The sequence below is a fragment of the Ambystoma mexicanum genome, chromosome 7p, assembly GCF_040938575.1.
Source record: "Ambystoma mexicanum isolate Mex_15411 chromosome 7p, UKY_AmexF1_1, whole genome shotgun sequence".
Taxonomy (NCBI): domain Eukaryota; kingdom Metazoa; phylum Chordata; class Amphibia; order Caudata; family Ambystomatidae; genus Ambystoma; species Ambystoma mexicanum.
The window spans coordinates 544572604-544597180 of NC_090939.1; the positions used below are offsets into that span (position 1 = coordinate 544572604).

The 24577-nt window shown below is 47.2% G+C and overlaps 1 protein-coding gene across 2 annotated transcripts in view; it reads left to right on the forward strand.

Annotated features, from left to right (window-relative positions):
• Nucleotides 1-1367: 1367 nt before the first annotated feature.
• EFNB2 (ephrin B2) overlaps nucleotides 1368-24577 on the forward strand; it is a 54928-nt gene continuing 31718 nt past the window's right edge. For both annotated transcript variants that reach the window (XM_069636576.1, XM_069636578.1), the window contains exons 1-2: nucleotides 1368-1961; nucleotides 20712-20995. In XM_069636576.1, coding sequence (XP_069492677.1) covers nucleotides 1840-1961; nucleotides 20712-20995 — 406 coding nt within the window. In that variant the 5' untranslated portion in view covers nucleotides 1368-1839. The remainder of the gene's footprint in view (nucleotides 1962-20711; nucleotides 20996-24577) is intronic.

Genomic DNA, 24577 nt, shown 5'->3' on the forward strand with positions numbered 1-24577 from the left:
CCTACGCGGCAATACGCATTAAACTGAAAGAAAGAGGCATTAAATGTTAGCAAAGAGTAGGGCAAAGCTCTCAAAGTCAGGGATAAGGGACAGATGGCAACCATGTTTACATCCCCTTGGACAACTGGCAGCATACACATAAACAACGTGTTTACTCCCTCCCTTCTCCCAGACGTTATTTATCCTTTTACTTTCCTGTAGGTTGCATATTATTGTACTCAGTTAACCTGAAACGTTAATTGTGCTTTCGCATGTGTACAACTTAACCCTAAAAGAAAAAACGTGTACGGTTGTATATGTGAATCTGTGTGCATGCATTTTTAGAAATGCCTACTGCTAAACAGGTAAGTAAAATTACCACAACTAGTTGCTAGTTGAATTGACTGGTAAAACATTTAACAGTCTTACTAACAAGTTACCACGGTGGAAGACTGACGTTCATCTTGGCTAGATGAAATTCATTGGTTGCAGTTAAGAATGCACTTGCACGGACACAGGCTGTAACTTTTACTAGCTAGCGCAAGAAGACTTTTACAAGGTGTAAGTGTACATGTGTATACAAAATGCACGTCTTAATTGTGTTGGACGTGGAAAACAGTTAAAAAGATTGGAGTTACGAACTATTTTTACATTCAAGTTACAAAACACGATTTGTCTATAGTATTTCAAACGTATTTCGCACTGTTTGTGAAATAAAATATTCACCGTGAGCGAAAATAACGTATTGTATGAAATATTTTTTGCGTTCTATGGGGTGGAAATATCTTGCCCATGACTGAACTTTATGGGTGCCTGGTTTGGAGAGTCGGTTTACTATATTAATGTATGTGCAAACGTGTTTTACGTTTATACACGGGTGTTACTTCGACGCTGGCTGAAATACTGAGTTGGGAAGTGCTGACATATTCTGGGGTGCAGCAGCACCCTCCGAAATGTGTTTGTGAAACCGCGGAAAGCTTCAGCTACCGTCGAGTCCACTAACCGTCGCCCAGTGTTAGAAGAAATTCAGGCGCGACGCGCTCAACTTATTGTAACACCGGCTCTTTATGCATATGTTGTGTCATATTCCCCGTGTGGTCTCCATGACGATGGTCGGCGCAATGGACGAGCCCCCGTGCTACTCTGTGGAAAGCGCCGTTGAGGGTCCCAGTCTCAAGGGTGGGAAGCCTCGGCATTCAGATGCCAGCTCCTCTCTTCTTGGCGGCCAGACAAGCACTGAGACTCGTCTGGGACTGTACCTGCCACCGCCGGCACTCAGACACTGACTGACAGCCTGGCTGTCCAATGATCACGCAGGACGACAGAGGTAGCCAATGAGATGGTAGCGGAGAAGGGCGGGTGTGGCGAGTTTATATGGTTGGTGAGTGGATGAGCGGGCGGTGTTTTGGGATCTGGTTGGTGTGAGCGGAGCGCGAGCCTGGCAGAGGCAGAGAGAAGTCCTAGCAGCGCGCGGCACAGGAGAGGGGCAGCGGAGCTTTTACTTCCTTGAGGCAGCCGCACTGTGCTCGGATCCTTTGCTCGCGGGGATCCGGCGGAGCTAGTTCATGTGCCCACTGCTTTTCCCTATCCTGGATTCGCGGCTTTGTGAACATTATACCCAAGGACTGGGTCACTCCGGCTAATCAGCCCAACCCACTGGGATTAAAAAGCATCGCGTGCCCCTGCGGCCGGGCAGGATCACTGGCAGTGGATTACCAGAACGCCCCCAGGGAACGGCAGGGGGCTCTCTCTCGTGAATCCTAGAGGCAGCGCAGGATCTCCCCCAAGGGTAGAAGAGGATCACTTCAGGGGCAGCAGCAGAGAGAAGGATTTCCCCGCCCGGCAGGAGCCGCCGCGCCCATGGCTGTGCCGAAGGATTGGATGTGGAGGGGCTGCGGGGCACTTTTCATGGTTTTATGTCGGACTGCGCTTTCCACCTCCATAGTCCTGGAACCTATTTACTGGAACTCGTCCAATCCCAAGTAAGTGCCTTTGTAAGGCAGGTGTGGTGAGTGGGGTTCCCCCGGAGCTGACCGTGCCGTTGGTGTGTGTGTGTTTCTGTCCCATCTTTTTTGAAAGGTCTGGTGGTATCTCTCATGCCGCTTTTGTGGATCCGCTTGGGGTGAGTTGCTGGCCTCTCACCCAGGTTCATATTGAACCCCTCCCCATGGGCTGGGTAGCTATCGCTTTTCCCCGGGGTTACTTGCTACCCCTTTTCGCGGGTGGTGTTCCAGGCGATGTGTTCGGGTGTCTCTCCTGCCTGGGGCCCGCTGCCTTCTTTACTCGGCTGCCCTCTTTCCGGTGGTGCTCTCTGGTTCCTCTTTCCCGCGAGGACCTAACGCTTTCGCTCCCGGGGTATATTTATTTCAATGTCATTTCCCCGGTGGTTTGCAGTCCCCCTGTGTGTGGTTGCAAGATGCGCCCTTTCCCGTGCGGTGGCTTGTTGCATTCTTGCAGCGGGCGTCCCGGGCGCGCCTGCCTCTTGGGAGGGTCGTTGCTCTCTTGCATTCGCGGCTTTCCCCGAGTTTGCAAGCTGCTCCTCGGGCGTGCTCGCCACTCCGCACAGTAGACGTGTGTTAGAGGTGCGGCCGCTTCCTCGGACTCGCCCGCAGGAAGGCTCCCTAAGGAACCGCTTTAGGCAGCTCTACCTACCACTTTGCAGTGTGTCTGGCCCTGGATCCTGGTCTGCGATACTGCTTGGCTGGCTCGGTGCAGGGCCAGACCAGTCTGAGCATACATTTCTATGGTTTTCCAAGCTGTGCAACGTCAGTGCATTGTGACCTTTTGCCTCACCAAAAATGATTGCTTTGCACGCATTGGCAACGGTGTCGTCTAGTTACGTGTGCTATATTAGCGCACATGCGTGCACTAAACTGTGGCTCCGTGAAGAGTTCGCAAATCCGCAGGCCTTTATTTTTCTTGCCCGCGTGTTTAAAACATCCATGCACCGCTACATGGTGTAACATACTATGCTCCTACGTGCAATACGTTTCTCATACGAACTCGGTCACTGGCCGCCTGTGAGTCTTGCAGGTGACACGGGGATCCGCGCAGCATGCGTGCCGGCTAGACTTTCGAGCTGTTTTGAGGCAGACATGCGTGCGTGCACATGCATTATTTGCATGCATCGCCGTGGCCTATTTCCAGTTGAGGGGTGGGGGCGGTGGGGGGCGTGTATGTGCACACCGCCCTGCTGAGGAAAGCCTTCGCTGCAGGCCTGGGTGAGTGGGGTCTCGGGCCGCTGGACTGCGCCTAATCGCGGCACTCGAGCCACGGGAGCTGAGCGCGCGAGCCCCGCCTTTGGGGAGTTGGAGCGGTGGTCTGCAGAGAACATCACACCGCAATCCTCACCCACAGGGGGTCGCCACTGCCGCGCCGTGCGTGCCTTCCCCAGCGAAAGGCGGCCTCGAGTCCGGCTCATCTCACTTTTAGGCAAATAGAGCACGGGGTATTTCTTCTGCCTGCCAGTGGCGCACAGGAACCACACAAGAGGGGCATTCTGAGGCAGGGAGGCCGCGGGCCGTGACTAGCCCGTGAGTGTGGCAGAAGCGATTCAGGTGAAAGCACCGTGACATATCGGCAGTTCGGCTATAACGTTAGAGGGAGTTCGCCTTTTGCGCCCTGTCCAGCGCTCACATTGCGACCGCACCAGGGCGGTTATGCTCACAAGGAGCGCCGCCTACTGAGGAGATATCTTCAACTCCACACACAGACGCCTCGCCTAGAGGACACTTGGGGATACAGTCAGAGGGGGCCCCGATTAACCCTGCCTGCTCTCGGCGCCGAGGAATGAAGCCGAAGCAGCTTGCTGCCAGCCAGGCAGCTACTGCGTCAGATCCCAGCCCTGGCAACTCAAGCTTTTGGCCGCTGGGAGGCGCTCTTCTAACACGCAATTCACTCATTTCATCGCCGTTCCACAGTGTCTGAAACACCCGTGTCCTGTAGACCTCCCCAGAGATACTACTGGGGCGTCGGTTTCTATCTATAATCCCAGAGGCAAAACTCCCTCCCTTGTCTCAATGATATGTTGTCACATACTCCTTTTTACGATCCAAATGTTTTTCTTTTCGGTTGATTTTCTTTGATTCATTAAAATGTGCTGGTTGTTTTGTATGGCCTTGCAAGCGTTTGGTGAACTAATGCACCAGTGATGTGGTGCTCACAACACTCGCCCGGTGGAAGGTTGTGTGTACGCCCTTCTTGGTGTTTAAGATTTTTATGGTCACCGGCAGCTCTGAAGCAATGTTGACAACGGTCAATTCAATGTTTGCCCCATTCACAGGCCCGGTCCCATTTACACCCCCAGCCAGGGCTGAGATAAGATTTTGAAGTGGGACTATTTTACTCCATAATTTTTAAAGTTGGGACTATAATTATTTGTATGCTAGTACAAAAGTAAGTCCCATGATTCCCAATCAGAGTATTTTATAAACGTGCAAATATGTTTGCACATTAACAGATATCTTTTTTACCTTTTCAGATCAGGCAGTGATAATAATGGTTTTTGCTCATGGGTATTGCTGGTTCAATGTATCCATGGAACTGTATGGGTGAGAGAGCAGGGGGCCAGGCTCCTATGTACCCGTTTCCTATTTTGTTTTGCTAGTATTTTTACTCCTCTTTTTATTTTTTTTTGCGGAGTATTTGCCAATTTTTAGGGAATAAAAGTGGAATGATAATCGCTTCAGTAAATCAAGTCACTTATCTGCAGTGCTCCCTCCAGCAACGGTCATTAACTGTTCTATTAAAAGTATACCAGTCACGTGTGCATGTTGCCCCGTTACAATTTTAAAAGTCCTGCAATATATAAGCGCAGTTCCATGAAAAGTATACTATTTGGTCGGTCCCATTGATACTGTACAGGTCACACAGAACGTGCTGGTCCTGTCCTGATGAGAACCACAATGTATGTCCCAGTATGGGTATGGTCTCATTAGTTATATGTACAGGAGCTGTTATAGTAAGAATATACCCGTCCCACTAAGACATTTTAGTTTAAATCATTGGAGCAAGGTGGTGCAGGGTATGAGGGCCTAGCAGTGCTGTCCACTGATAGCTCTAATTTTCAGCTAGTTTGACTAGCACTTGACTCAGGTACTGACACTGGAACCAAGCTTGGTGCCATTTTGGAAAACTATATACACAAATAAGTATGGGGCTACATTTTTCTTCTGCTAGCAGAGACATGGATCATTTTGCATATTATGTGGCAGCTTACACGCTTGACCGCACTAGGTCAGTTTTCTGAATTCTCTTTCTTTGTCCGAAACATCCTTCCCTCTTGAGCACAGTGTATGCAAGTGCAGCTTGCATGCAGTAGGAGGCACTCATGTTCACTCTATATATCTGCGCTATTATTTTTTTTACAATTGACTATTTTAGTGTGTAGGACTGCTGCTGCAAACCAACTCCACATCCGTGTTTGACGCTGGTACAACCCGCCCTTTCAGTCACAGGATAAAACAAATAGTTCATTTCTTTTCAAATTGCCCCAGCAAATTAAATTGTCAGATCTTCAAACCAATTGATTGCACTTTTTATGCTAGATGGCGTGGGTGGGCACGCTCCTTGGATCAGAAAATTGTACGTAACACTTAGGACTAAATTGCAAAGTACTTTTTTTGGGCAACATTCATAGTTGAGCTGGCTCTTTATCTTGACAGCCTTTATCCTTCTCAATGCATGATTTGCTACACACACACACACACACACACACACACACACTCGCTCTCGCTCTCTTTTGGCTGCCAGAGATTTTATCAGGCCCTGTGTGCTTTGTCTCATAGTCTGTGCTATAGACGCAACTCCTGACAAACTCATCTCCACTTCTTTCTTAAAATATCATTTGTTATCCCTTCCAAGAACCAGCAACCCTGTTACTAGTTGACTTATCCTTAGACATTTGAGAACATCATGTATGTGCGCAAAGGCAGATTTTGTCTCTTCTGACTTCTGAGAAATTGATATTAAAAATGGACTGCCTTACAGCTCAAGTTAAACATCCTGCACAAAAGCATTATAAGTACATCTACCTTTGTTCCGGGGTCTCGTTTTTGGACATTAAACAAATTCATATTCATTGCAGGCTGAAAGACCGCCCCTGAACTCCGCAGAGTGCATTTGGGTTAATCTTGTCAGCCTGAATGTAGGACGAGGAAAGGGAGTGAGCAACGGGGGCGGACGTGTTAGTGCTTTCCCAGGCACATTCCTCCCAATTTGGCAGGATGATGGACTGTGGGTAGTGGACAGTCTTCTCCCCAGAGCGCTGCACAGCGCAGAAAACACTACGCAGTCATCCCTCCACCCCACAGAAATGAACCCATATGCTCGCCCTTTGTACATTGTTAAGCGTATTTTTCGAAAATAGTCTGTAGCGTCGTTGATCGTTTTTATTAGCGTCAGTTGTGCTCTCTTGCTGGTTTTAATTACTAAATAGAAATGGCTGGGAGTTATTTTTCTGGACATCTGAAGTCTATTTCCTGCTTTGAGTTTACCAAGTGGCCTGATGTCCCCCCGGTTTGTTCATTTTACCTACACCGTTGCAGTTGCATGCTGGATGCAGGGGGATGCAGGGAAGGGGGGGTGGTGGTGGTGGGCGGGGGGCTATAGCTAAACCGCCTTGCTAAGCACCGCCCTCTGTAGATCTAGCTGCGGAACACCCGCATTAAAGTGAGGAGAGGACAGTGCGAGCGCGTGCTCACCGCGCCTTCCGGGTGCGAGTGGGGCCTGGATTGATGTTGCACCGTCTCCTTCCTCCCTGGGGTTCAAGTGGGGCCTGGGCCGTGTAGGCCAGGCCGCAGGCGCGCGGTATTGTTTTGGTCACTCGGCGGGGTCCCCGGGGAGAGGGCCTTAAGCCCTGGCCTTGGAGTGAGAATTAATTACCGGTTTCAGTGAAAGCATGGCTGCCGAGTACAGAGGGGGGCCGGGAGGAGCCTTTGACGCGGGGCTCTGGTGGGCCGTGGCGTGCCCACAGTAGGGCGAGGCCTTCGCCGCCTCAAAAAATCCACCTTTGTTGTGTTGCTACCTCAGGCCGTTGTTGGTACAGTGTATGACGACGCGCCGTGCACTCTCCATACACTGAGCTGCTGTAAAAGCATACTCTTCACGAAAATACACCGTCACAAAGTACACCACAAAATTAATTAACTTGGCGCTTAATGAAAGCGGTTGTTTTGATCTAATTCGCTATTACCTTTTACCACCCTATGAGTAACTCGTTAAAAAAAATCCGCACGCTTTCGAACCGGTTTCGTTTCACAGACGCAGTTGCCTTGTACTGAGAGCGTGACACACGTTCAGCAGTGCCACAACACAAGAAAAGCATGCACAGCAAGCCGTAGGTTTTGTGCCCAAAGAGCCACCCCTCCACTTGTTTTACGTGGAATGTGCTTCTCGCATGCTTATGGTGAATCAGAGGAGGCCTCGTGAGAAACACGGCCATTAAAATGCTGTTCGTGTGGGTGTGCGGGTGTGCCTAATCCCTGCCTTCCTCCGGCTGCTGCCAGAAAGGGACCTTGATTTTCATGTAATTTATCACATATTTACATGGATCTGCTTACGGGGTCCCTCTTTGTGTGCCGGTGCTGGGGGAATTAAACTGAAGTGTTCAAGTGTTTAAAATATTTTGATTAAAATATGCACGGCCATAGAGCTATACGCTTTTGGGCAAGTCTTAATTCTTTCAGTGAATGTGCTGCTTCCCCCCCTCCGCCCCCAGCCACCCCCAACTGCTGTATGAAAAGAGAGGACGGCTGGCAAAAGGGGGGTGGGGGGCAGGGTAAGAACAGCTTGGAAAAACTCCTGTGGCTTCATTGTGCCTAGAAAGGCCGAGGAGACAAAGGCGGTAGTAATTCGGTCCTTCTCCCATGATGGGAAATGTAAAACGTTGACGTGGATGCCCTGTTTAACTTGTTTAATTCTAATTTTTTAAAGAAAAAAAAATCAGAACTCAGCTCTGAGTCAGCCGTGTGAACCCTGAAGATGTCTTTGGTAATCCATTTTGTAGCTCCCGTTCGAAAAAAAACAATGTGAAGGGGGGCACGCGGGGCCCTGACACAATTTTCTTTTTATTTTTAGGCAAATCAAGCCCTGCCATAGTTGATAAGGGGATTACAAGGCGGGCCTGGGCTTTACAGATGTAATGTAAATCGAGGGCAGCGCATAAAGCAACCGATCCCCTTTCATTGGGACTTGGTAGAAAAGGCGCAGAGGAGCGAGCAAGCGGTAATCTGATTGTAGGGCAATAAAAACACCATTTTCCGTCTTTCACATAAAAATAATGTGCTAAATCCTTGCATGGCAGGGGACGTGGATGCAGATAAAGGGGCGCTGCCATAGCAACATATAGATTAGCTTGGTGCTGAAGATGACAGTCTGAATGGGGGGCGCCGGTACACAAAAAGGAGCTGCTTGGGGCCGTTGGATGTTATGTGAGCAGGGTGCAGAATTTGGGGCCCTGGATTAGAGCACGTGAATGGGCCCTGTCTGTGGGAAGGCAGCAAGAAAAGCTGCTCAGCTCTTGCTCCGTGGCGTTGTTATAACGTGGCCAAGGTGGATTTCATTTACTGCCTGCCTTTTCCTTGTATTCAGGCTGATTATTCTTGAGCTGGTGGCAGCAATCCAATAGGGGAGGAAACCCTACCCCCTTTTAACTCCTGGCCCCGAGGCAGCAGCGTTCACCCCTGTGGATTAGCAGACCTTTCTCTCTTCTGGGAAGAAGTAGCATCACCAGCCGGTTAACATTTTGGTCTAGCACGCCATGTATTCTATGCTTTAACACTTGGGGTTCAATTTTTTGGGAGGTTGAATGCTTCCTAGACGAAACTGTTGGCTGTAAAATGATTTCTCAGACTTCTACAGTTCGGCGACATGCCAAACAGAACCCTCACACGTTTTATTTTCCAAACCTGGGATCAAAATGGAATATGGAGCTGGCAATATGGACACTGGGAGGTGTATATGGAGGTACATGGGGTCTGATTTGCCCTATCACTCGGGTAGATTTACAATGGAAATGCTTTCTGATTGGCAGTCTAAGGATACTTCTGAGCCCCCACAGCTGACTGTCATATTTGAATACACAAAACATTATGGGAGTCTTTCACTGCCAGACTTCTATTTTTTGTAATTTTATTTGTTGCTGTTGTTTTTTGGGTACCTCAAAACTCGAATTACCGGCTAGCCGGATCTGAAAACAGGACCTTTCCTGTCAGCCATTCCTTCATCACTTGCCGTTCATTGGAGAAAGTAAACTCTTTTTGTGCTTAACGGTCTTGTCCACTTACAAGAGGTCTCAAATTCCTTCATTCTGGTATGAGTAGTTTATCCAGTCCTGTTTTTTCTTTGCATTCTGGTGCATTCAATCTTTTCATTTATAGTTGCAAAGGCAAAACTGCAATCACCATAAAACCATTGGACTGGCGACACTACTCAATACTTACTGCAGAATCAGTGCACTTGGAAACATACTGCTCTGCTTGAACCTTTTCAACCAAATGAGACCTGAGCGATTTCCTCAAACCACATCGTTTTTTGAACAGCAATATTCCACTAAGGGCTTCTGTGCCTTCCATGTTGTACATAGTGGTAGGATAGCTTGGAGTGAGTGAGGGAGATTACCCTACCTATCATATGACCTTGATTTCCTCAAACCAGGTTTGTTTACAGAGCATCTGGATTCCTCTAGGAGCATCTTTGCCTCCCATGTTGTGCCTAGCTTCAGGATATCTTTGGGAGGTTTTGTCCATCCCATCATCATACACACACGTATGGCCTTGCTTTCATAGCGGGGTTCATCTGTGTTATGAATAATTATGCATGGAACTTTAATCTTTTCCTGGGACAGATCAGCTTCAGCCAATAGGGATCAGAGGTGTGGCCTATTGGTGGAACCTGCAGATCTTTTTTTGTGTTGATGCTGACTTACCCATTTGACCAACATTTCTGGAAAATATGGGAGTGGTGGTTATAGCAGAGGTCAAAGTTGGTGGGAACTAATGGGTACGGCATTTCCTTACCTTTTGGGGAAACCAGTGATCATTCCCTTACTTTATTTAACCAAGAGCACCATTCCGGGAGGGCAGTGATAGACACCCTTCTTTATGTATTTGGTAACTTCTTCCCTACTGGGGATTTGAACCTGGGTCATGCAGGTAACCCTCCAGTGGCACACCATGCTGAGCTATATTGCAGGTGCTGAGTTGCTGTTGTTCCTTGGTATAGACTGCCTGGGACATAACGCTCATTGTTAAGCAGTCACAAAGCCCCCTTCTCAGCACTGACACGTGCCTTCTACAATGAATCATGGTTTGCTGCAGTCAGAGGGCCTAATTCAAAAAGCCCTTTCCAGTGTACCGTGTTTCTGTGAATCAGGCCCAAAGGGGCGTGGGGCTGTAGCCCTTCCTTGTGTTCCTTTAGAGGTGGAAATAGTGGGCGACTGGCAGGGGGGAGCTGCTAAAGCTGCATGCTGTGGGGGACAATTTGTATTTATTTGTATTTATTTTATTTATAGCGCGCAGCCTTGCCCTCGTGCATCTGGGCGCGTGGTTACAAGAAGGTGGTTACAGTGGTTACAAGAAGGTGGTTACAGGCAGGCAGAGTAAGTTACAACAGTGACGTAGTCTTAGTCATGGTAATACAGAGGCAAAGCATAGCTTAACAATCATAGTGCAGGAAACCAGGAATGAAGCTGAAGCTAACGACCAACTAATGCTTGTTGTTTAAATTCTGCATTTTCTTTCATTATTTTCTCCTCTGTTTTTAATAGTACTGTGTTGGGGTGCAATGTGGAAATGGAGGGTATGTTGTTTGCATTTTGTGGGGTTGAGTATGGGGTGAGTGTGGTGCAGGAGTAGAAGTGGGCAGGACAGCGGAACAAAGCTCCACTACTTTTTTGTACACGTCGACCACTGAGTTTTAGACGGTTCAATATCTAAGCACTAGAAAGGAGGAGCTTAGTGCCTAGAGGCACCTTAGATTGCAGTACCGTGCTATATTAGCCTGTTCGTGCATTACTGGTTTCCTTGTCTAAGAATAAGAGCTATAGTTGCTAGCGTAGTCCTCTCCTGGCTGGTGCAGGAGCCCCTCCATGCTTTTTGTGCATACTCAACTCACACAGGAGACCAACTCATGCAGTATAACCGTCGTCGCTATTCAGTTATCTAGAGAGCTGCCCTGCCTCGGAGCACGAGGACAACCTCCTGCAATCTGCAGGCTGGTCACATCCGAGCACCTTGTATTCTGCATCTGACAATGATTGCTAATGGGCCACTCAACCAGAGTATTTGCTTGTTAACAGGGGGACAGAGCAAGATAAATGCCCGGCAAGCTTGCAGCCTCCTCCATCTTTTCAGATGCAGGGCTGGTGCATATTTATGGCAGGCCCATGACAAAGGAAGAAAGGCGGCCCGGCCTGGCCTCGTGTTTTCTATATGAAACCGCGGGGTTAAAGTGATTAAGGGCGTAATGCAGAACTCGAATGCAATAGGGCAGCAACCTTAAAGCAAGGCTCTGCACGCCTTGTGCTGCTTTACGCATGCGGTCGTGGCCGCGTACATCTGCCAATCCCAGCAGTATGTGAATATGATAGCAGTCACATCTCAGTGGCTAATGGATATTAGGTGGGCCTATTTATATCCACCCACTGAAAATCCGCGGAGGCTTCGCAGCTATTCACCGTAATGGAAATTCAAAGTTATGCAGCGTGTAGAACGGATCCTTTTTATTGAAAAAAATCACTCTCTGGGAAGACGTGACCCCCCCACCACCCCCCTGGCACTGGCAAAACTTGCTGCAAGCTAGCTGTGCGCGGACTTCGATGCTGCACGGAGAAGATTAGCAGTGGTGCACAATATCGTTCCAGCATTTCAGTCCTTTCTAGGGCAGCTTAGTGAGTAGGGCATTAATAACATCTGTCACTCAGGCTCTTGTGCACGGGCTACCAGATCAAAAAGCACCAGAGGTGTCGGTGATGCCTGCATCAAACAAAACATAGGTTGTTAACATTATTTTGGAATATTATGATATACATATTTCCCATGACTTGACTGTGTACAGGCCACACGACTCACGTGCAGCTCTTTTTCAGGGATGTGGCCATTTCCCACAAACACTAAGGGCCTGATGTACAAACATGTTTTCAATGGGACTGTCCCATGTTAAAACAGTTTTGTAAATCGGGCCATAGGTCTCCATAAATGGTAGGCATATAACTTACCCCTTATGAGCACAGATTACAAACAAAAACTCGGAATGTCCCAATTTAGACAGCTTCTTGAATTCGACCTTTCAGCCAAAGGCATGCCCCTCGAGCAGGTGTTCATCATTCCCTGGTATGGGGCCTGTTAGCCTCATGTTGCCAAATTGCTTTGAGAATGATACATCTCAAGGGGTGGATAATTCCAACATCATTAATGGTTCATTTATGTAGAAGCTGGGCCTTCCAGGCAGTCATCCAAAGCCTAAAGTATTGCACTCTGTACATTTCACTGTCATATTCTGTGTCGCAAGTGCGTTTTAAGAGAACACAATGTTTGTATGCTTTTTGAGCACTAACTGGGAATTTGATAATCCTACAATGGTACAATGTTTGCTGTATGGGTGTCTTGTGTGTGGAAAGCTCTCTCCAACTATTTTCTCTTTCTTTCTGTCGCTTAGGTTTTCGCTTTCTCTTCCTTTCGCTAGCTCCCTAAGTCCTCATTGGAGGTGTAAGAGAGTGCATACAAACTGTATTTACGTACGGCTAAGTGCGATGTACTTTATTAAGTTGTATGCCTAGTTGGCCAGCCTAAGTAGGCATCATAGAATTGCCTCTTCATAAAATTCCTTGGGTAGCATCGCTGAAAAGTCACTGTAAAAGTAACAGAAGAACGAAGATCGTATGGAATATCCACCCACATCGCTCAAAGTACTGTAGGGTCCAAATGCACCTTAGCACCATGGGCAGGTGCGCAGCCAATCTGATTAGTCAGATTATCTCCTGATCCAAGCCCACCGTCAGAGCCAGCTCTCTGCTGCTTGCACTGCCCAGCATCGTCTCTTTCTTGCCTTGCTGTTTCCCCTGTCCCCTGTGTGCCCTCCCCGGCCCACACTATACTCTGCTTGTTACACCTCCCCAAATAACCCAGGCCACCATGAACATTTATTTCTGAAATTCGTTACAAGCCTGCTGCTGCCTGTTTTAGACACGTTTATTGCTCTCAGCTCCCCAGTTAGCAAACTCTGGCTGCTAACAGCAATAATCGACTGTTCCATGGGCTATACCGGATGATAATAGCCCGGAGGGCCCTTGTTAAAGGCCCTTGATGTGCTGAGGCCTCTTAACTCGCACAGTAGGCCGTTACCACCCTGTACAGCCCGGGTAATGGGGTGGGTATTGCTAAAGTAAAAATGTGTAATTTCACTCCATGCCTAAATACCGAGGACAGACTTGTAATGTCTCTCTCATGGCAGTCAGTCCCATTTCTGGGTGGTTGTCTGCGGAAACTAATTGGAGGGGGCAATGTTGATTTCATGCCTAGTCAGAATTCAATGCAGTAGCTTGTCAGCTTTAAGGCTGTCATAGCTCAGGTGACTCAAATTGAGGGCATGTCTTCGTCCATAGCCCACTGACTGGGGTCCTGGCTCCAAGCCAGAGGATCCATTCCATGCAAGCTGCATGGCCTTTAATGTCCTTCAGATTTTGAGCAGTTTGTGTAAGGAAGCCAGGCAGCAGATGCTGTTTGTCCTATTTTTGGTTCAGTGCTGCTCCCCTGCCATGATTCAGTGGAGCTTTTTTGTAGATCTGCCTTCTACTGGCGCTTGCCTTGTGCGTACATTATGCTCAGATCGCACCAAATTAACGTGCCCCTTTGGCTGACTGGAATATGGCCGATTTATTTTGGGACTTCTTGATTTATTAATGTTAATGAAAACTGCCATCCACATCTGCAGTAAAGGGAGTGCTTTCCCTAAAGCATTAGGTCCAGCACTCATACCGAAACCCTGGGCAGAACACTGCACTTAACATCCACATTTCTAGACTTGAGACTTAACATTACCCAAACAGAAACTTGCTTATGCAGTGGCTTTTCCTGAATTTCTGGCAAGCTTGATTGAAAAAGTCCCTGGGGCATACAACCACAGAATATAAAAGGAAGGTTAATCGTGTATAAGTTGAAAATAGTCACCATAGAAAAGTTGGATTGCACCACAGTTGGCAGTGTTTACTGCTCACTAATTGTTTAAGCGTACACCATTTAGCTGCCTAAATTCATTAACAACATATTTTTCTCATTCTCACCAAGTAAGCCTGCGGCGTCTCCAGGGAAGGTTTGCTCCCAAAAGCCACTTTGCAATGGCAGCTTTCATTAGTAATTGCAGTGCTCCAAAGCAGGCCTGATTCCGGATTACTGGTGTCTTGAGAACCTTGGCCCTTAAAGCCATGCTCCACGTAGGCCTAGTTTCAGAGGCCAAATGTCATTATTAACTCCGCCCCTAATAGCCATGCCCCAATGTTGACCTGCTCGTTTCTTTTTTTGGAGAGTGGGTAATACGTCTAGAAAAGAAATGGTCTTTGTGGAAGGTGGCCTCACCTATAATGAGAAAGTCCCCACCCTGTTCCGCAGACAGGTGCTTGGTGAGTTGCTGGGAACAAGACAGCACAGGTGCGAGCTGTCTGTAGCCGAGAGACAAGCACGGGTGAAATTGCATGGCCCTACCTCTAAGAGCTGTCGAAGAGGAGATTGTCATAATTGAAGTGGTGCAAAGTAACAAAGCATAAACTGAAAAAACCTGTTTCCATTGTCAGCCCATTAGTATAGTTTTTTGATTTACAAGGCGCTGCTCCAGCCAGCATCCTAAGAACATACCAGCTGGTCCTGCTTAACCCGGCGTGTGCGTGTGTGTAGAGCCCAGTGACCAGAGTTCTTTTTGAAGGATAACTCCCATCTTTTTTTGGTTTTTCCATTTGTTTACAGGAGATTAACCGGTGGGTGTGCGTCTCCTCAGGAAAATGTTATGCTTTTACATTTTCAGCTCTTGCTGGCTGCGACCGCACTGCAGCAGAAACAGGTTTCGGTTACACTGTGCCGATTCCTGGAAAAATATGCAGCCCTTCCTTGCTTGGATGCCCAAATGTATTTTAAAAGTTTCCAACGACACTCCATAAACACTTCTTAAGGAGGGGAATACACCCCCAAACCTGTGCTCTTTGTGTGTTTTGCATCCAGAAAAAGGAATAGGAAACGCCAGCATTTATATAAAAGGGAGTCTGCTTTCATTAAGGGTTCGGAGGTGCTCTGCTGTAGGCAGTGAAACTTAATATTGTAGTGACTTGTATGGTAATTGTTAGATGACAGAGGGAAATGGATTAAGTTTAAGTTTAAGTGCACACAACAGCACATGGACTTTGTCAAGTAGAAGTTAGTTATTTGTGGCTAGGATTGGTGCACCATGCGGCTTTGTCATGTAGAATTATAATTTACAAATACCTAGAGAAACCATTGTTTCCTCTACAATCGGCGTCCTCCTGTATGTGCAGCAAAGAGCTGTGATGACTTTACAAACCGGTCTTGAGGTCCTTTACTCTGTTTCCGCCCTTACATACTTCTATTATAGTCTGTATGCTTCTATGTAGGTTTTAGATTAACACAGTGTCCTAGAGCCGCCTTAATGGCCACATTGGTGTGAGCGCTCATTCATGATGGCTGAGAATGAAGCCAGGGCTTAACATCGAGATAAGATGAAGCATAAGGGAACAGGGCCATGCAGAAGGGCAATTTAAAACAGACACGTCATTGTAGTTTCCATTTTGTGACTCTGGGAACCTTGATAAATACACCCACACTTAAAGCTTGATGCCTTCTAATACATCATTGGCTCAACTTTTTCTGCCCTCAAGAGGTACACATTTTAATGTCTAGTGCCATAGCAAAATGAGAAAATATGTTCTGTTGCCTACCAGTTGTCTATCCCATCCGCAATGTGAGCATATTGCACCTTTCTCTGGTATGTGTTGGCAAAAAAAAGAGACCCATTTTCAGATTAACAGAAGGTCCAGCATTATGAAGTGTCCCGTTTTGAGCTCAAGACATTACTGTAGCTTTTTTTTTAACTGGCGTCGGCTTGGCTGTGTGACCTCACTGGGCCTTTTTATTGTTTTGAGACCCTGGGGAGGGTAAAACATAGAAAATCCTTTAGTTCCGCTTTTGAACTACACTCCTCCGTTTAGGCCGAGCTGCATCTATGTTGCTGATTAGTTTCAGGAGCCCCTCACATTGTGTTATGTGAGGGGCTCCTGAGACTACTTTTATTTAGGCACTGCCATACTAGAGACGCATGTGTGGGCGAATTGTATGATCAGTCCACTTTCTATGGGCACTCTCTACTTGATCTCCGGGAATTGTTTTGCCCTGGCGCCATCTCGATGTGGTACAAAGACCTTCCTCTTATCTTGGATGCTACTTTCATAGCCATTCTTTTCAACCCTTGCTCTTAGTGCCTTCTTCAGTTTTCCACTGCCTGACCATGTCCCATTTGATTCCAAAATATGGTTTCTCTGTTTGGGCTGATTCTGGCGTTTTGTTGTTGGTAAACATCGTTCCCCTTTGCAGACTACAGTAAAGATGAATTCCAAACGAGGTAAAGTAGCTTCATAGCCCACTACATCTACATGAGCTTAAAAGATCCACTGTTGATCAACAATCAAACATGCCAGTGCTTTGAAAAAAGATTGGTGTAACTTGGGATAGCAATATAGAGTACCGCGGGGAGTGATGCTATGGGTCAAGATGTAAGGCTCTTCCAGGGCAGCATGCATCATTTATCAAGGGGTGACTCAAGGGAGCAACTCATTACAGGGCACCTACTTCCACATCACAATGCCCTTCATTCAGGACGTCCATAAATACCGGGCCTGTGCTGCCGGCTCCCAATCTCTGCACCGACCCTGCTCTCATTATCTTTGGAAGCGCACTTGATCAGGAATGCGTGCGATGCTGAATGTCTGTGTGAGATGATGAGCGAAGGGGGGGCGGGGGGGGGGCAGGAGCTGTTGAAAGGCTACACTCGCAGCCATTTTAGTTTACGTAAGCTGTGAGCACATTTTGCAAACCATAGAACTTGTATTTGCCTTTCGATGGCCACACTGCGTCTTCAATTGCAGAGGTTAAACAAATCCATGGAAAAAAGGAGAATACAAATAGGTTTTGATTTCCCAAAGCTGCCATCGATGTAGAAACTTGAGCTGTTGTGTTCTTTTCTAGTGTGACGCCTTGAAATCTGAATTAATTGAGGACCCAGCAGACTTCATTTCAGAAAAGAAATATTTTTCCTTCGTGCACAGTGTATTAAAAAAAAGTAATCAAAACCCTGGGAGTTTATCTGGATTCTAGCCTATCCATGGACAGACAAATCAATGCAATTGCCTCTGCAGCGGCATATCATGCCAAACTTATCAATGCAGTCAGACCATTTCTCTCCAAAGAGAACTGCACTAACATAGCCAGAGCCATCACCGGCTCTAGGCTAGACTACTGTAACGTACTCTTTCTAGGAACCTCTAAAAAAAACCTAGAGAGACTACAAGTAATACAGAACAATGCGCTCCGGGCAGCCCAAGGTATTGCAAAAAGAGAACACATCTCTGAGGCCAGAAAACTAGCCCACTGGCTCCCAATAAAAGAAAGGATATTATTCAAAGCCCTGACATTGACCCACAAGTGCATCCACCTCACTGCGCCTGCATACCTCTCACAAAGGATACACCCTGTCTCCTCCACCAGGCCAACCAGATCACCCTACACCAACATGCTCTCAGTGCCTCTAGTAAAAAAAGTAAAAGCGGGCGGATCCAGCTTCCCTTACCTTGCGCCCTCGCACTGGAATGCCCTACCACACACTATCCGTGGAGAGGCCTCCCTCACCACCTTCCGCAAAACGCTGAAGACTACCCTGTTCACTTAAGGCTAGACATACTAGCACGATTACCCCATGTATATTGTATCATATGATCAAAAGCAATACTTGTAACAACATTACGTCATCCTGCAACATTTACAATGTGTCAACATCCGCTATCTTACCTGTACCATGTAACTAAGTTCATTGCAAGTAACAGCGCCTCAATGCCCCTGGGCTGCTTGTGCGCTATATAAATGTAAATAAATAAATAAATCTTGCAAGGCCGTGTTCTGAGGCCATGTCTGCATTTTGTTTGTCTTTGCTAACTCAAACTTGATTTAGCAATTAATAATTATACCTGGTGGTCTCCGCCAGCTACAGAACAGGAGGCTCCCGAGGTCTGTTGTCAGCATTTAAAATGTTAATGAGACTGTAGTCTTGGTGCTGGGGTGCTGTTTAAGGTCCACATAGTTTGAGATATGTTGATGTGTGAAGCTCTTGATTCATCTTCTCACAATCCTTATCCATTGAGGTACATCTTTGCAGAATGAATGAATGCTACACGCCTGTTTTTAGTAGACACGTGACAACTCACCACTTGAAGCTTTTCCACTCCCCTAGTCTTTGAGGGCATAGCTCTGCTTTTTTCGTGTAATGTATTGCAGTGTTACAATGCAGCAAAGAAGAGATAGAAGTGCATCAATAAAGCATTCGAATGCACAGGCCAGGTTTGGAATGCACAGGCACGTGGCTGGTATGCACAGGGAGTGCTGGAATGCCCAGGGCGTGATTGACTATTACTAGGGTGGGATTGGAATGCAGAGACATGGGATAAGAATACACAGGGTTCTAAGCATAGGCATTTGGTTGAAATGCACAGTTAGAACGCGCAGCTTTGCGGTTAGAATATGTAGTTGAGGGGTTAAATGCTTCGCCATGTGGTTATAATGAATCGCTGGTGGGGGTGGAATGTGCAGACACACGGACTAAATTCACAGATGTAGGGGTAGAATGCACATATTCTGCCCCACATATTTTTGGAACAAAATAAAGTTACTGCCATGAAAAGGCAATTTTCCTGGGCGTCTTGTATGGGTTCTCCATTGCATGGTTGTGTCTTAACTGCCCACGCTAGAGTTAAATTCTCTTCTTGGCAGGCCTACTCACCTTTACTTGATTGTCTATTGTGCTCATTTTATCATTACAAATGGGCCCTCTAGGAATGCCTGGAATCGGAAACAAAAGCCACAATGGGGATAAAAACACAGTAGTCTCCCCAATACCCGGTTCTCAATTCTGCCACAAAATCCCTACTCCAAGTGACATTATTTTTTCTAGATAAATCTAACTCGTGTGTAAACCATTTTATTTCTCGATGGCCTTGAATGAAAGAGTGCCCTTCCTGATTGATGGGCTTGGAGGAAATGTGAATAGACACTTTAGATATTCTTTGTCAAACTTGCTTGTGGATCAGCTTCAGCGGCAAGGGTATGAACTAGGGAACAAAAGAGCCCAATCAATAGTTTGCTCAGTGTTGACGGTGATTTATGCACTGGAGTAGGATGCCAAGTGTTTGCTCAGCACTGACGTAGTCGTGCACAACCTTTCATAGTGGGCAGAGCTGGGTAACATTAAGGGGAATCCTGGGAACGAGAACCACGAACCCTATTACATGGGCAAAGTAAAACAGAGTGATTCCCTCTTCCCACAGTTCCCATAATGTCAAAATGGGGGGTTCCCAGGTCAATGAGGTACACTTCTGCATCACAATCCAGTCACTCAAGTAAATTCTTGCAGTGTACCCACTTCTTTCTGCAGTGCCCCTTGCGATGCCTCAGTAAATGACATTTAGACACATCCCTTTTTATTCGGCTCTTCCCATTTGCAATTATCAGCACACCATAGTGGGAATTGGAACTCATTTGGGCAAACACTGTCATTCTGTGACTGCAAGGCTGCCGTCAATCATATGAAAACATGTCGGAAAAGTCCAAACATTACTGAAGTAGAAGGTGTTATGTTTTTCAGCTAGGAATATATGTACGTATGTGCTAATTTGGTTTGGACTGAAGCCATGTGTGCATTTTACATTGCAAACTATACACATGTGCATGCGTGCAAGCAGGTGAGCTGGGGAGACTTAATTATCTAGTGATCAAAAAATACCTCTAAGCCGAGCTGTACCTGTAACTTTTTTTCAGCTGCGCACGCAGTGAATGCAGCTTTTTTTGGGCCGCAGAACGATGGTGTGTATGTGTGCGCATATGTGCACAGGTGTGTGTAAGACATACATATTCTGAACATTGTCGGTCAGGTCACTATTACTTGTGTTTCGTCTCCCTTTAAGTTTCATTTTGTGATTGCTCATGTCCCTCCGGTGTACGTGCTCAAAGATTGAGATACAAGTGATAAGATACCTACCATGTATGGGAGCATGATTGTTTTCTGGAGCTAGCAGTGGGTGGACTAGTAGTGGTTTGAAGTACGCAGTGGGGGGTTGTGGACTTAGTATTGCTGCATCTGAATAATTTAGCAGGAAGTAAATTGGGCAGGGAGAAAACAATTGATACACATTCTTTAGTTACCTTGGTACTTCTAGTTGAATTATTCAATGAATATCAACCTTCATGGTGATCCAAAATGATCCAAAGCCTAACAAGCTTTCTTCAGCTGGCTAGAAATGTGTTTCAGTGTGTTTTGCCAGCCTGGGGCTAATCTTCGCTGCAGGGTTGGACTTTGTTTGCTACTTGTTCATGTATTGATGTACTCTTGTTTCCTCGCCTAAGTATTTCTGCATGGTGTAATCCGTTAGTGGGTCATGCCCATCATGGTGCCCCTCTTTCTTGGTATTTCAGATTCCTCCCTGGACGTGGACTAATGCTGACTCCACAGATTGGTGACAAAGTAGACATTATTTGCCCAAGGATGGACTCAAAAACTATTGGCCAGTATGAGTACTATAAGGTGTACCTGGTGGACAGAGAACAAGCTGATACTTGCACAATCAAGGAGGGCAACACCCCACTTCTGAACTGTGCGAAGCCAGACCAGGATGTGAAGTTCACCATCAAATTTCAAGAGTTCAGTCCTAATCTCTGGGGCCTGGAATTCCAGAGGAACAGGGATTACTACATTATATGTAAGTATCACCAATTTTCACTTGGCTTAAGCATATTTTCGGTAAAAAAATAAATGTTTCCTGGTTCCTAAAGCATGCCTTCCACCTCAAACTATGACGTTTTGTGCCCTACCTCCGCATCAATGTTGGCTCGATCAGCATGGATTTGCAACAGGAGAGATCCCATTATCGATTATGTGCAGCGTGCTGCTTGTGTGCCATCTGGCTACTGAACTGCTTGTTCCATTTACATAAGATACAGAGGGTGGATACACGCTTTTAGCTACAATGCCCATTGACTGCAGAGCTTACTTCTCATGTCCGTGGCCTTGTTTATGACGTGTCCACAGCTCTTTGCATATGGCAGAGAATTGTGCTTTTATTCATCATAGTTAATGGTCAGATAAACTCATTAACCTGTTGCAGGTATGATGTAAGACAAGTCACAGCTGTTCCTATGAATGGAATATGCAAGGGAAACCCTAAATCGTTGCCTCTGATGTCAGAGGGAGCCCCGAGATGGCACATTAATAAAGGTCTTTCTGTTAATGAGTCACAGCTCGAGAGAAAGCACAGCACCTGGTTAACACTGGCTTTGGGAATGACACCAGAGAAGCTCTTCTGTGTGGCTTCATGCAGCTTCATCATCTCTTCTTCGTTGCAAAGGGAATCGAGTGAGCGAGGCATTACAGTTTCTTGAAATATGGGACTCTGCAGGTGAAATAGCGCAGGAACCTAAAATAATTTTGCAGTTATGCCAGTTTAGGACAGATAGTAATTTTTAAGCAGACACATCAGTACACCCAGGCATTTTTAGGTGGGTCATCAGAAAAGACTCTAATGGACATGTCCACTCACCCCCTCGAAGGGAAAGTTCCTTTTCAACGCTCTAGTTAAGGAAAGAAAAGAGACAAATACACCATTAAGAAGATCAGGGGTGTCATTTTGTATCCTTAATGTACAGGAATATTTGGTGATAACAGTGTGTCAGCTTGGCATCTGAAGTAGTCGGGCCCATTTGGTCACCACCATCAAATGCACATAGCCAAAGGGTGAGCACTTACTGGTTTACCCCAAAGCAAATAAGCTTTAGCAGCACACACGATTATTTGATTTCCTATAAGAACACTCTAAAAACCCAGTGGGTCTGGATTCAATTGCCACTTCTGAAGAATGACACCCTTCTCAGCATGTATTGTACAGGCCCATTGCAAAAGCTTCACAATCATATATCTAGGAGACATGTGCAGCGCTGGCCCCACAGGAGAGAATAACTTGAAGCACAGCCGGGCTCACTGATCACCTCTCAACCCCGAAGAGCAATATCCCGACAACGTTTTAGGATATCCAGATTGAACAGGTATGAGAAAAAAAAAATACCACTAACGAATTTCTGTGGCAGCCGAGACCAGAAATCCAAGTTCACACTTAGGCTTTGTGTTCTAGGTAACGAAGTGCCTGCCGATTAACCACTCATTCAGAAGTGTTGAGAAGCACGCCCCCAAAAGCTCTGCATTATCAGGGGATTTAGTGTGGCATATAGGGGCAAGCAGCCATCGGGTCGGTCTAATTTAAAAGTCTTGTAACAAATAGAGACTTGCATTTTAATTTTTTTTTTCATACAAGGAAGTAAACCATGAGGCCTATTTGCAAAGAAGTTGAAATGTGTAACTATAACTTTGTCTGCATGAACCTCTGAAGAGGGCTATAAAGTTCACAAAAGAAGCTGCACAGAGAACCGCTGTAGTCCGTTACTACGGATAACTTCTTTTGTGACTTGCAAAGCCCTCCCCAGGAGTAGGTCATGGGCATGTCAGAGTTACTCGGTTTAATTTTGTGAATTGGACATTGCGTACTTAGCAGGCATTTATTTTATAAATCACACATTCCCTTAATTACTTTTTCTTCATTAATGCGATTTCTGCCCTGGACTGGTGGCCCTTTGCTGTTGCTGAAGCATGCACTAGCGAGCCATATCAGGAAGCCTGACACAAATTGGGGGGAGAAAGTGGATTTTTGCAGTGCTCCCCTCATTCGCATCAAATCACATGCATGTTAATGGGGGCCTATTGAGCGTTCCTGGGGGGGGGGGGGTAACTTATCATTCTTTCCCAATCTTGCTTGGTCTTTAGAAATCTTCCATTCCTCTTTTTCATAGTAATGCAATCCCATATACCGGGCTGGCTAGGTGACTTCCTAGGTTAGAATCCTCCCAGTCCCTTTTTATCTTTTCAGTGTGGCTTGTCAATTATACATATCACATTTCCTTAGTTTCTATCAAACAGCTTTTAGCGTATTCGCATGAAATGGGCGACATTCATCAAAGACTTACATGAGCAATCTCTGGTGCTTCTGGGCTTTTTGCCGTTAACTTCCTGCAATGGCTTCAGAGTAGTCTGTGAGATCACTGTAGATCCCTGAAGCTCTCTTGGGGACATCAGAACATATCCACCCATTTTAACCTTGAGTGGCATACTGTAATATGCACGGGCTCGTGCATAGGCACACTGGTGGAATGTTGATGCGTGTTCGGCAATCAACATTCCACAGTGGCGGTTGGTGCTGAGGGAGCCGAGGAGGAGGCTGTGGGGTCTCACAATAAACATACATGATTTCACATACCTTAGTGTTGGTAGTTGTTTATAACATTAGCGACGAGGATTGTGTGAGACCCCGTCCCACGTGTGCACGGAGCAGCTGTCTGGGCTTCGAGCTCACCTTCGGTGTTGGCGATTGGGAGGTGAAGCGGAGGAGCAGTCCGGGTGCCCAGTCGGGGACTGCTGCGGGCCAGTCCGCGCCGGCTCGCCGTGAGCAGGGAGGAGTTGTCCGGGTGCCCAGTCGGGGTAGCGGAGGAGCAGTCCGGGTGCCGAGTCGGGGTACTGCCGCGGGCCAGTCTGCATCGGCTCGCCGTGAGCAGGGAGGAGCTGTCCGGGTGCCCAGTCGGGGTAGCGGAGGAGCTGTCCTGGTGCCCAGTCGAGGTACCGCGCAGGCCAGTTTGTTGCCGGCTCGCGGTGGGCAGCTGAAGACCCAGGGAGTTCGCGGGTCGGCAGCTCAGATTCCGGTCACCGGTGGCAGCGATAGGGGCTGGAGGGCTCCATTCTTCAAGGAGGCTTCGGCTGCTCGGATCCAGTTGGGGCTGGCAGGAAGAGTGGCCGTTGGGCTGCACGGAGGCCGGCACACGACAGCATCTGCGCAAATAGCAGAGTGCCGGCAGCTGGCCCCGCCCCCGGCAGCGTCTGTATCCAACGCTGTTCTCCGGGGACTGTAGTGTCTCCGGGAAGGAGGGGGGCTGAGGTGGCGCTTGGCAATAACCTGGCCGGCCGCTGGCCCCGCCCCGATAGCATCCTTATCCAAGGCTGTCTCCGTGGACTGGGACGCCTTAGGGAAGGAGGAGGGGCTGCGGTGGCGCTGACAGCTGCCAATTTGGAGAGAAGGCAGGAGCATAACTCAATCCAGGCAAGTGGAAAGGGCCGCAAATTATTCCTAAAGGCGGTTGGCGGTAGGTGGGCGTACAAACTGCTTGGAGTGCCGCCAACAGGAGGTTACTGGATTTGCTTGTGCTGGGTTGGCTGCCAAGGAGTTTTTGGTATCAGCAGTTGAGAC